Raw genomic sequence first — 13046 nt, 5'->3', positions numbered from 1 at the left:
ACGCGGTTGAGTGCTCGGTGAGCCCAAAACCAGACTGGCGCCACTTCGTTCAAAAAGTAAACTGGATCACGAGCGCGCTGGAGGGACCCGAGTCGGACGAGACACTGCGCGAGGCGCTTGCGAAGAGTGGCTGCAGCCGGCGAGTTCATCTAAAACAAAGGAGGCCATCCGCCGAGATAAACGCGCGTCTGTTTCGCTTATTTATGCCATCTAGCATATACGCTGCAAGGGGTGACTGGGCATCGAAGGCACGCACGCCAGATACGGCAGGCGGCAGTACTTAACTTATCCATCTCTTTATTTCCGTTTTCTTTTCTTTTGATTTCTCTCGTCAAGTCTGATTCATGCTTTGTATATATACCGGAGATCCCGAAACCTTTTATTGGCGTTTTTTTTTCTCTTGATGCGTTCTGAAATTTGTTTGGTACTGTTTGTAACCGAGACCTTTTTTGCCTATCTATCTATGTGCCTGTGTGTCCACGTGTAACAATAATTCTTGTAGGTGCTCTCGTACTTTCACGTCCTATCTCTTGCCCCCATGTCAACTGTACTCATATTTATTTCTGTAAATAAAGTTATTGTTGGGAAAAACAATGGGTAGTCTGCTTCCGACTGCGCTTGCGTGCGGACGCAGAATGTCGAGCTCCGTCCAAGGAGCGGCTTTGGCGGGCACTTCGGCCCACGCTAAAGGAATTCTGCTCAAGATAGCGATGATTATCAAGTTGTGTTGCCCCAGTTTCCTTCAGGTCAGTCGGTGTTGAACACTGTTTTTTTCATGCGGACATGCGCGGTCGCCCTTACCGCGTCGAAGATTTTCGAGACACTTTGTCTCGTCTGGCACTGCTCCCCGATGTTTTGGCATTGGGGGCGTATCAGATGAGCCACGTCTGGGCCGTGACTTTCAAGTCGGCGCACGGCGTTCAGAAGATTCTGGCTATCGGCGACGGGAAAGTGAAAGACCGTCGTTGCGTCGTTGTCGACCCTACCAACCAAGAAGTGCGGCTGAAGCTACACACTGGCTTCTCTACAATGTGCCGGACGATGCCATTCGCTCTGCGCTGGCACCCTACGGGCGTGTCGGCGAAGTACGTAAGGAGAGGTGGCGCGTCGACGGCATTCAGGACAAGGGCTCGACGCTGCGGTCGGTGACCATCAAGCTGAAGGCGGGTGTGACCATTGACGACCTGCCGCACGAACTTCGTATGGCGGTTGACAAGGCCCTCGTCGTCGTCGCCGGAAGGGCTCCGCAGTGTTTACGCTGCAACACCAAGGGGAACGTCAGGCACGAGTGTACGGTTCCGCGGTGTTCTTCGTGTCGTCGCTTCGGCCACGAGACGAGCACCTGTGTCAAGTCCTACGCTAGCGTCACCGGGACTTCGAAAGAGGACGACCTCCGCGAACTCCTCATGGACGAAGCGGACGCAGAGGAGACCGCAGCAGGAGCAACCGGGGAAGCGGCGAATGAGAGGACGCCAGCGGGACGGGTTGAAGTCGAGGCTGGTCAGCCCGTTCCTGAAAAGGAGCATCCTGCCCAGCCGAAGACTCCTCCACCCCCCGACTCGCCATACGAAGTCAGCGTCGTCGGAACGGAAAGCCAGGGCCCAACGTCTCCAGCTCCAGAAGCGGGCGTCACGGACATGGAGTTGGGTGGTGACGGTGTTAGCGGAGCGGTTGCAAAGCGAAAGCGTGAGAGCAGCGTCGACGGGGAAGGCGCCGAAGGAACCGGCAATGACGAGCCGCCTGCCAAGGCGACAGTTGGGCGACGTCCAGGCTTCAAACCGAAGCCCAGTGCCCCACCAGGCCGCATTAAGCCCCCGGACACGCTTAGTCGACTTTGCTTCGAAAGGTAGTCAGCATCTTTGTGTGCTGGGTTTGATGTTGCACTGCTTTTTTTTCGAGGCACCAGTAGACTAAGCTTAACTACGCAGTTAAGACTATGGGCATTTTTTGGAGGGTTGTGGCGTCTTCAGAGTCAATGCAGTGTGTGTGGTTTGGGGGAGACGTATTTTGGCGCGTCTAAGGAGGGGTCAGAGTTGGTGAAGCGGCTCGGCGGTATTTGTTGGGAGTGCTTTCGAGTAGTGGAAGTAAATAAGGTGTACTTTCAGCGAGGGAAAGAACAGTGTTGCGCGCCAGGTCTGGTCAATCTCTTAACATGGTTTCTTTAAGTAAGGCTATTCGCATCGCCACCCTGAATGTCAGGGGGCTAGCTGACAGGCGACGGCAGAATCAGTTGTACCATCTAGTGGCCGATACCAAAGTTGAGACAGAGGACCACACTGACCGTATGGTGCGGCCCTTCGCGTCACGCTACGATGTGTGCGTCTCTCACGCCGTGGGGTTTTCCGCAGGCTGTGCGCTTTTAATACGACGAAGTCTACACAGTTACCGCGTCGGAAACGGGGCGGTTTGTCGTGTGTGATTTCGAGTTTTGTGCAAGTGAATGGCGCGTCATCTGTGTGTATGCGCCCAATAAGGCCACGGAAGTAAGTGTTTCTTTAAATGCAGAGCATTTCTTTAACTCACATGTAGCGTCCGATGTCCGTCCGCAACAGCTCAGCGCGCAGGCGCGCCCTCTCCCCCACTGCTCCTCTCCCGCATCACGCTACCCTCCTCGCTCTCAACAGGTCCGCACCCCTCCCCCTACACTATATAAAAAAAATACTTACCGGCGCCAGGTTTCGATCCCACGACTCTGCGGGCGGAACGCAAGGTACATGGGGCTCTACCCACTGTGCCACAAAGCCGACACAGACTGGAAGGCTACGAACGCGCCTTATATCCTTGACTCATTCAAACAACGCAATACACCCACCCCCTATGCGACGCATTTACTCGAGTCCCCCTCGCGGGGAGATGGGCCCTTTTTTGAAGATTTAAGGACATAGTGTTGCACAGAGCGTCTGTTAATTCGACTGGGCGATAACAATTGTGTATGCTCCGCGCGAGATAAAAGTAGCCCTACAAACTTCAGAGACGCAAGCACGGCGGTATTGAACGAGATAGTCGCCGACTTCGCCTTAGCAGATTTAGGTGATAGCAGGCACCGTCCGCTACACACATTTTCAGGGCAACAGCCATGCGCGTCTAGACCGAGTGTATGTCTCGTTAGATCTTGTTCCCGATTGCGACGTCTATCAAGTAACGTCTGTTTCATTCAGCGATCACTGCCTAGTGTCCGTAACGCTTGGAAGGGGGCCGAAACGACAAAATGCCTTTTGTTGGGGGCTTTGGAAGATGAATAACAAACTTCTCCAAGATGAGGCATTCGTTGAGGTAGGTTGTTGACGCAAGCGCACAGGAGTATTTTTGTACTGAAGATGAGCGGAGCGATGCTACTAAATAAGAACTCTTTAAACAGGAGATTAAAATGAAATCCCTTGAACGATCAAGCGCCAGGAAAAACGAGGAGAGGCGAAAGGAAGCCGTGATACGAGGTAGTCTTGACGTTTTTCTAAAAGAAGAGTGTGAGTCGCCTGGTACGTTCAAAGAAGATATTCGAACTTTAAAAGCGCAGCTTGAGGTCATCGACAAGGAAAGGTACCACGGAGCCCTTGTAAGGGCGAGAGCTGAAATGTTTTTTCTTTGCGAAGCGCCGACTAAAAGAGCGCTAAGTTAAGAAAAAAGGTACGCTCGCAGAAACGCGATAAGCGAAATAGAACTTGATGGCGTAGTGTATAATGACCAGACTAATATTGCACGCGGTTTCTATGAGCATTACAAGAAGCTATTCGCGCGTCACCCTGTTGATGCGGTTAAGTTCAAGGAGGAGTTTGTGTTTGTTGCCAAGCTTGGGCAAAGAATCTTCAGAGTATCTCGCAAGGGATATTACTGTAGACGAGGTGAGGAGAGCTATCGACGAGTTGAGCCCCGGAAAGACACCGGGCCCCGGTGGTTTATCCGCAGCCTTCTACAAGAAGTTTAAAAACGACCCAAGTCCTGTGCTGTCTAGAGTGTACTTGGAGTCTTACAAGAACGGGGTTCTTCCGCCTTCATTTCTAGAGTCGCACACCATTTTCATCCCAAAATCAGAGTACGAAGCCAAACTGAGTTATAACTGTGTACCGTCCAATTAGTCTGACAAATGTAAACTACAAGGTTTTAATGAGTGTTGGCTTCCCGCTTGCAGACTGTTATCAAAGACATTGTCGGACCACACCAAACGTGTGGAATAAAGGGTAGGTCCATAGTCACCAATATCCACACCGCCCGAAGCGTTTTAGAGTGCTGCGACAATTTGCAAGGTTCTCTGGCTATGCTTCAGATAGACCTGGCCAAAGCTTTTGACCAGGTAGCGCACGAACTTTTGTTAAACATGTTAGACCACGTTAGTGTCAGGTCAGTTATTCTGGAAGGCGTACGCATGGCGTACACTGGTTGTTCAACCAGCCTCGTTGTCAATAAAACAATCGGCAAATCCATCCAGGTTCAGCGGTCTGTGCGTCAGGGTTGTCCGCTGTCCCTTCTGCTTTTGTGTGTATATTGAAGCCTTTTGTTTGAGTATCATTCGGAGTAAAAGTATCAATGGCTTTCGATTAGAGTCGTGTGAGGTGCGCGTTTTAGCGTACGCAGACGACATCGCTCTTTTTTTCACTGATAGGAGCAGCATAAGCGTCGCCGTGAACACTTTAAAAGTGTTTTGTAAATACAGTCAGTGGAACAGATTGAAGGAATCGACCATGCATTTTACGCTGACGATATCACGGTATGGACGGACAGAGCAGGGTCTGAGGGGTGGATAGAAGAAACATTGCAGCAAGCAGCGAAGACGGTGCATGAGTACGCTAAGTCGTGCGGCCTGAGCTGCGCCCCCCAAAAATCCGAGCTCTTAGTAGTTCAGCCGGGTGCTACCAAGAAGACCAGGAGTCAAATCACTGTTCAAATAGACGGAATCGAGATAAAGCCCACCCAGCAATGCCGTATACTGGGGCTCATACTGAGGACCGACGGTAAAGCGGACGCAGCCCTTGCCAAGATCAGAACCACCACGGAACAGGTACTGGGTATGCTGAGACGGGTAGCCAACAGGAATCGAGGCATCAAAGAAGACGACGCAATCCGCCTTGTCCAGGCTTTCGTCATCTCGCGAATCACCTATTCAGCACCGTACCTGCAACTAACGAAGACACAGAGGGAAGGACTAGACATACTCATAAGAAAGGCAACGAAGCAAGCCCTGGGACTCCCCATCTACACGTCCACCAAACGGCTGCATGAAATGGGAGTCCACAACACCGTGGACGAGCTTGTTGAAGCCCACCTGTCCAACCAGAGGATGCGACTCAGCTGCACCGAACACGGCAGAAGGGTCCTCCAGAAGATCGGATGGAAGATCGAGCTGATGCCAACACCGGGCCTCATGCCAGAACACTGGCGAGCAAAAATCACGTCGAAGCCCCTTCCACGTAATATGACGCCGGGAGAGGACGAGGGAAGAAGAAAGGCGCGAACAGCAGCTCTGGAGAGGAGATTCGGCGACAACCCTCACGTCTTGTACACGGACGCATCCCTATTACAGGGGAGCGACAGAGCAGCAGTGGCCGTAACCTCTCGAAACAGACTAATTACCACGGCATCTACGAGGACACGAGAGCCAACCACAGCGGAAGAAGTGGCCATGGCACTAGCGCTGCTTCAACCCGGCGTCGAGGTCGTTGTCACTGACAGCAAGAAGGCCTACAGCAGCTACCGGAAGGGTACGATCTCCTCCTTGGCAGCACACATAAGTAAGAGAGAGCCACCAGAAAGGGTAGTCGAGATCGTATGGACACCCGCTCACTCCTCATTAATCGGCAACACAATTGCCGACTACTACGCCCGAGAGATGGCACGCCGGGCACGAGAGGAGGCGAGTGGAGGAGAAGACGACCCGACTCCCGTCGCTAGCTTCAAAGCGATAACAGAGATGTACAGGGAGGACAGGCGCACACTGCCGGCACCCCATTGTACACTTACACGGAAAGAACAGACAATATTAAGAAGAATTCAAGTGGAGTCGCTGGCCCACCCAAAATTACTACACACCATGTTCCCACAACACTATGAAGACACATGCCCCTTCTGTCGCCAAGAAAAAGGCACCTTGCGACACGTCATCGCAGAGTGTACGTCACTCAAAGCCCCATCCCAAAAATCCCATCCCCAACCACCACCCCCCTACCCCCTACCCCCTTCCCCCAAAGAGCGATGGGAGATCCTACGGTCCAGCCCCACCGCAACCACCCACGCGGCCCTAGTGGGCCGGGGCCTGGAGGTGCTGGCCGTTTATGGGCCCTGTGAATAAGGGACCACCCCGTCGGAGGCCGCCTCAACGGTGCCCTCAAGGGCTCAAATAAAGTTCTATCTATCTATCTATCTATCTATCTATCTATCTATCTATCTATCTATCTATCTATCTATCTATCTATCTATCTATCTATCTATCTATCTATCTATCTATCTATCTATCTATCTATCTATCTATCTATCTATCTATCTATCTATCTATCTATCTATCTATCTATCTATCTATCTATCTATCTATCTATCTATCTATCTATCTATCTATCTATCTATCTATCTATCTATCTATCTATCTATCTATCTATCTATCTATCTATCTATCTATCTATCTATCTACCTACCTATCTACCTATCTATCTATCTATCTATCTATCTATCTATCTATCTATCTATCTATCTATCTATCTATCTATCTATCTATCAGTGCCAGTAGAGTGAACTGGCAAAAATGTTTAGGTTTTTGGCATGGCCACTGGGAGTGTGCGCCGAGTGTTTGAGTGCATCAACTACCCCACCACGCCAGCAAAATACTTGGGAGTGCCTTTGGAAAATTATGTCGACAGTGATCTATACTGGCGCAGGCAGGCTGTCGAACTGCGCGAAAAAGCTGAAAAATGGAAAGGGAGTGGGCTGTCAATGTTTGCGAGGGCATCTGTGTGTAACTTGTTTTTTATCAGCAAATTGTGGTATGTTCTACAAGTACTGCACTGTTCACGAACGAATGTACAGGCCTTGTTTGCACCGCGTTTTTGCAGTGTTTATCCTGGAGTCAGCATGGAAGCGAACGAGCCGCACGAACCTGTTTCGGCGCCTGCGTCTGGGGGGCCTTTCCTTATCACATTTGTTTTTGAGACAAGTTGTTAATCGTTTTTTGTTCCTTCGAGATGTGAGGGACCCTTTTCTGCGCACGGTATGCCAATTGAAGCTGTCTAGGGCGCTACCCAACTTCGTTGTCACGTCTGTGTATTTTTCTGTTGGCGGAACTAGAGGTTACTTCAGTGAAGTGGTACAGGCCACTAAGTTTCTATGTGCCCGCTTCAGTCTCGAGTATCTATCTAGTGCGACATGGAAGTGATTGTATAATCTGGTTGATACAGTACCTATTAAACTGCATAATGTCTCGAGCAGGGTCAGGACAGGATGTCCTAAAGCGTGTGAAAAGAATAGCTGTGCCACCATGGGTTAAGACCTTCTTCTTCAAACTTCACGCTGGAGTCTTGCCTGTAAAAACGTGGCAGAAAGAGAAAGGTTTGTACATTCCATGGGTGGTCGACTGCTACCCGTGTAAAAAGCCCGAGACGGTCGAACATGTGTTTTTGGAGTGTTGGGACGGCGTCTTTTTTTGGGACGTGCTGCAGCGATCCCTAAAAAAGGATTTCCCAGTGGACGCTCACGGAATCAGGTTTTTACCAATCGAGAGCGACAATGATGTTCCTTACGACCTCGCAATGGTTCTGGCTCTGCACGGAATATGGAAATCACGTATGGCCATACGCCATCGTGACGTTGACGCGAAGCGAGCTAAAGAATACTTCGCCGAGTCTATGAGGATGATAATTGAAGTTTGGAGAGCTCAGATCGATCCGCCTGACTGGCTGCCTGTGATGGAGACACTCACAAACCTGAAGTAATTTTAACCGTCTTTCTGCTAGCAAGCTGTCGGATAGCAGTTTTATCATTGTAACTTTGTTTTTTGGTTCTGTTTGTTGGTGCATGTTTTTGTCAAAGCAAGGCGATAAAGAAAAAAATGAAGCAATCGAGTAAACGCCGCCTTCATAACCCGAGGAACCCAGGTTCGATTCCGGCCGCGGGAAGGGTGTTCTTTTTATTTTTTTTTTTTTCACTTCACCCCGATCATTTTCTATTATCGTCTGTGAAAGTTGGCTTTCCTGCAGGGCGTAGTATGGACTAACAACGGCATCAGTGAGGACACTAAGCTCCACTTTAAGAAACGTTTTTCGTCATACAAAAAAAAAAAAAACAGAGCCGCACTAAAAGCGAGAACGGAGATACACTGCTTTCCTCTCCGTGTTTAAAAACACTGGCAGAATACCAGGTTCAAAATTAAGACCTCACAGAAGCAAGCCAGCATGCCTGACTTCACCTGCAATCAATAAAAAAAAATCGCGCCAATCCACCCCGTGAATGTGGTTGGAAAGCAAAGCTGCAAACGGCACCCATAACGATTACCCGTGCGACGTCACTTAAATTCACTCACATCGCTCTACAAATAGCAAAACCAGAGAGAAGTGAAACGCACTTAACCACACCATTTATTACTTCAAAGAGATATTCTTGGTAAGGTTAAATCAGTGCATGATGCATGAACGGTGTTTGGTTGAGTTTTATTGGTGTAGCACAAGAGTGGAAACTTTTTTTATAAAATTAAAGTAAGCTCCAACCCGGTGTTAGACGATCTGACTTCTCTGTCTCTGCGCCACGGACGGAGGCGACGTGATTTGCGGCAGAGAAGGAGCAGGAGGAGGAAGAAATACTTCTGTTCAGATTTCTGAACGGCCCAGAGTGCAGCCCTGGGGAGTGATTCCTTCTTCTGTGGGGCCCATATGCAGTCCGTGCGGCCTGTGTTCTGTCCACCCGCTGAAGCTGGGTAGGTAGAGAGGGCCTGGACAGCAGCATCTCCCATTGCTCTTGTTGGGTAGTTGACGGAAAGAGAGGAGGGTGCTCAGGGCTAAAGTCGCACACCCCGATTACGGGGCGGAGTGTTCCTACTTCTGAGCAAAATGTACATTCAGCGTCGTAGCGATGCGAATACATTAAGTGAAGACGCGTAGGCTGTGGGGAGGAGCCCGGATTATATGAGCCGTAGGGTAGTTTGTTGTTCGCTGGTAATGTCAGGGTAAGGCGAAGGTACGGTCTGTCTCAGAAGGCAATAATGCTGGGTTATTTCCCTGAACGTGACAAGCGGGTGACTGTCCTCGTGCAGCTCCTTAACACGGGAGGTAAAAGCGCAGGCTTGCGTATTTGTTGCCCTCCATTGAAGCGTGAGGGGGTGTCCAGATGAGCTGAATGGAACCGCTTGGGGAGTGGTTTTTTAGCACGCGCAGTGCAGGTCAGGACACCCAACCCGACTGGTAATTGCAGTGGGCTTGCTGGGAATCGGTGACTACCCTCCGAACCCCTGGTTGAGCGAGAGCCAAGGTGATGGCTGCCTCTTCTGCTGCCGTCATTTCTTGCGTCCTGAGAGAGGCACACGCAAGGAGGTTGGTTCTGAAGGTAGCCATGGTGATGGCGTATTGCTGCCCTCGATGTTTGGAGGCGTCTGTGTAGATAACTGCATGATCCCCACCGAGGGTGGTGTTTAGCCCGTGCTTGAGCTCGTGCTTTTTGGTGACCCTCGTCATGTGAGGGGTTCATTGTTCTAAGCAAAGGGAGCATCTCCAGTTTTAGTCGCCAAGAAACTGGGAGTACGTCAAACGGAGTGACATTCTGGGCTGCCCAGCCAATCTGGTGAAGGATGCGGTTACCCACCGCAGTTCTGAGTCGGACCTTCTGGTTAGAAAGATGGCCTCCACCGTGTTGTGGAGCCCCGTGCTAAGCAGCCTCTGTGTGGACGAACTCATGAAAAGACCAATGGCCTGCTCGACCGCCTCTCTAATCATTATATAAAGAATTTCTATGTCTTTATTGTCGAGAAGAAGACAGGGTGTTGACGTAAGTGACTCTCGAGAGGACAAAAGCTTCAATTATTCGAAAGGTACCGGATTCCTTTAGGCCTCGCTTATTGGTGGAAACTCGCGTGATCATGTGTATGATTTGATTAATTCTGTTTTTGAGGCGCTTCAAGGAGACGTCACTGTTGGTGTTAGCCTCGAGATGTAGGCTCAGGATCTTGATGCTGGGGCTTGGAGTGATGGCCTGGCCATCAAGGAGTATTTGAATGTATTCCTTGGTTTGGCGTGAGGGCGGACGACAAGGAGCTGTGATTGTTTACGTGGACACTGGAGGCCACAGGCTTTAGCACATTGGCGTACAAGAAGTGAGATGTCATGCTTTGGTGTGAGCTTCCTTTAATTTTTGTAACTCTTAACACATGAGCAAGGTGCGCACAGGGCCGCTAGACGGGCGTGAGTGGTCGCGTGACGCTTTCATTTGGCATTCAGCGAGAATGCAGGCGGTAAACCCGTAGATGTGCTTGGTGAGTACACCACCTGTCTTCCCAGTCTTGGCGTGGGCTCGTAGCTAAATCGGTAAGACAACGGGCTCTCGCTTTGTTAGTCTATTAGTTCCAGGTTCGATTCCCGGCGGTGCCAGTGAATTTTTTTATTTGTTCGCTGGAGTTTTCTGGTGTCACCAACGGTCGCCAAAGAACCCTTGGGGGGTAGAGGTAAAAAGCTTTGCTTTAAAAGAAAACAACCACTAAAAAATGGACGCCCCTCCCCCCGTTCCCATTGCTACGGATTCAGTACTTGTTTTGCGGACGCGCGCAGAATAAGTTTTGGGTTCCGCGCGGGCGAAAAAACCTGATCGGGCGATATCGCGGTGTCTATTTCCACTGATCGATATATCGACGTCGATACAGCGCCAGTTCGGGCACCGGTCACTCAACTTCCGTCGCTCGAAACGAACGACACAACAGCCGAGCACGTGCTGATCGCGATTCCTTCCTCAAATCCCCGCCAGGCGGTGACTCAGCTTGCTAATGGACGACGTTCCCCAAATTCAAAACTCCTATCTCATCCTATCCACTCTCGTTGCATCGTCAGCTGTACTGTCATTGTGTCCTGGAAGTTATGCTGCGTAGCTACCAAACCTTGCGCTTCCATTTTTACTTCTCCTCACATCGTTGTGGCGCTCTGCGGCGAGCAGGGCAAGCAAGCGCTCACCGGGTCGGCCGCCTTTCGTCTTGTTTCCCCGGCCGGCTGCAGCCGATTGCCTGGCTGATTTGTCCGTGGGCCCATCGTTCCGCATGGACGCCCTGAACAACGAGATATCGGTGGGCCACCGCGCGAGGAGCCATCGGCCCTGAATAAAGAAACCCTCCCGCGGGATCGACTGACTCGCTGTTGTGCTCTTGAGTTCCTTCTCCGTTTTATCCTTTCTCCCGGCTCGCTTGTCCGGCTGTCTGCAAAGGGCAGATAGCCAGCTACGGGAGGATCGCTGTTCCTCGGCCAGGCTGGGGTGCCTGTTTACTTGGCCACTTGTCCGCAGCGTAGGCAGAATAAGTGTTTCGCCGCTTCCTCGCTGACTTTCGTTTGCTTTCCAATTTGGCCGCTTTGGCCCGATCTGTCTTCATTTATCTCTTTACGGCGCGCTACCTCTTTGCATGCCCGTCCCGATGGTGGTGTGCGCATGGGACCCATTCCTTTAGGTTGCCCCGTCTTCCTGGAGGGTGCCAATAAATATATATCTATTGCCTTTCTCATTGGCCAGCGAACTTCGTGATTAAGATGTGTTTTCGACTATTAGATGCTTCAGGGTTATTTTCGCTTTAAAGTTGGGGTTATTTGCCGGGCGACGCTGATGCCTGCCTTAAAGGCTACTTATCCTTGCTACTCATCCTACCAGTGTCCCTGAAGAAGAAAGTGTATGACAGCTGCGTCTTACCGGTACTCACTTACGGGGCAGGAACTTGGAGGCTCACTAATAGGGTTCAACTTAAAGTGAGGACGACTCAGCGAGCAATGGAGCGGAAGATGATAGGCGTAACATTAAGGGACAAGCAAGGGCGTCCGCAGAACTTTTTGCAAGGGGGGGCATCCATCAGGGGGGGGGGGGGGGGGGGGTACGGTTGGATAGCACCAAAAAGGCGTTATATGTGGTTACAAAAATTACAAACAGCGAATTAGAACCAGACTTGGAGAATATACATTGGATTTTATTACCGAACAAAGCAATAAAGTGAATAAAGAAAGTGCGAAAAGTTACTCTCACTTTGTAAAAGAGTGTGGTCAGTCTCGCTGCGGGAGGGTTCTCGACTCACGCCAATAGCACACAGCACAATACGTTCACATACACACAGCTGCACGCCGTCAATCTTCCTTAAATAGCAGCTGCAGACGCCTCGGGTTTTTCTGTGCAAATTGCGAGATGACATCTGTGATGAAGTCTATTGAAATGGCTCACACAACTACTGGCCTTCCTGACTTTCAATGCAGTACAGACATACCAGCGTTTTGAGGGGCTGATTTATAGGTTTTGTTTCGGGGCTTGGGTGGTGCCGACATTTCGCTATTTCGAAGGAAATGGTGTACTAGGTGATGGGATGGCACAGGAGGATGTTACACTCTTCCTTTTAAGTGTAGCGGTGACGATAGCTGCAAATTTGTCCGAAAACTGAAGTTCTTGTGGTAAGACTGCATAAATTCAAAGTTTAGAAAAAAACAAGAAAAAAACGTCAAACCTTTCAGAATTGTTCGCTATCTTCAATAGCCAGCCCAAGCAGCCTGTTTCACTGCCGTCATATATGACCGGCAATGTTAGTCAGTGCCTAAAGTGCAATGTTGAGCGCAGTCCTGAAGGGCGTTCCATACGGATACGCAGGACCTGGGTATGCTAATCATTTGAGTATTGATTGATTGATTGTAGGGTTTAACGCGCCGACGCAACGCAGGCGATGAGGCGCGCCGTAGTGGAGGGCTCCGAATTAATTTTGACCACCTGGGGATCTCTATCGTGCGCCGAAATCTCGTACACACGGGCGTTTTTGCTTTTCGCCTCCATCAGAAAAGCGGCCGCCGCGGCCGGGAATCGAACCCGCGACCTCGTGCTCAGCAGCGCAACGCCTTAGCCACTGAGCCACCGCGGCG

The 13046-nt window shown here is 50.5% G+C and overlaps 1 protein-coding gene across 2 annotated transcripts; it reads left to right on the top strand.

Moving 5' to 3' along the window:
• The first annotated feature begins 694 nt into the window (after positions 1-694).
• LOC144167551 (uncharacterized) lies at positions 695-11471 on the top strand. 2 transcript variants are annotated; one of them, XM_077696782.1, is made up of 2 exons: positions 695-1846; positions 11107-11471. In XM_077696782.1, exons 1-2 carry the CDS (start codon positions 1203-1205, stop codon positions 11264-11266), a joined length of 804 nt encoding a protein of 267 aa, XP_077552908.1. In that variant the 5' UTR covers positions 695-1202; the 3' UTR covers positions 11267-11471. The 2 variants fall into 2 exon arrangements, with proteins under 2 accessions (XP_077552908.1, XP_077552909.1); XM_077696783.1 differs by lacking the exon at positions 11107-11471 and adding an exon at positions 7035-8005.
• The last annotated feature ends 1575 nt before the right edge of the window (positions 11472-13046 follow it).

This window comes from Haemaphysalis longicornis, unplaced genomic scaffold (genome assembly GCF_048455015.1).
Source record: "Haemaphysalis longicornis isolate Haplotype H1 unplaced genomic scaffold, Haemaphysalis longicornis Haplotype H1 scaffold_2, whole genome shotgun sequence".
Taxonomy (NCBI): Eukaryota; Metazoa; Arthropoda; class Arachnida; order Ixodida; family Ixodidae; genus Haemaphysalis; species Haemaphysalis longicornis.
The sequence above is the reverse complement of the archived record's forward strand: the minus strand, read 5'-3'. Positions and strand labels throughout refer to the sequence as shown.

Coding starts and splice junctions, on each gene's coding strand:
- LOC144167551 (XM_077696782.1), top strand. CDS start 1,203: ATGGCGGTTGACAAGGCCCTCGTCGTCGTCGCCGGAAGGGCTCCGCAG. Junction 1,847..11,106: donor AGTCGACTTTGCTTCGAAAG/GTAGTCAGCATC, acceptor TGCGGCGAGCAG/GGCAAGCAAGCGCTCACCGG.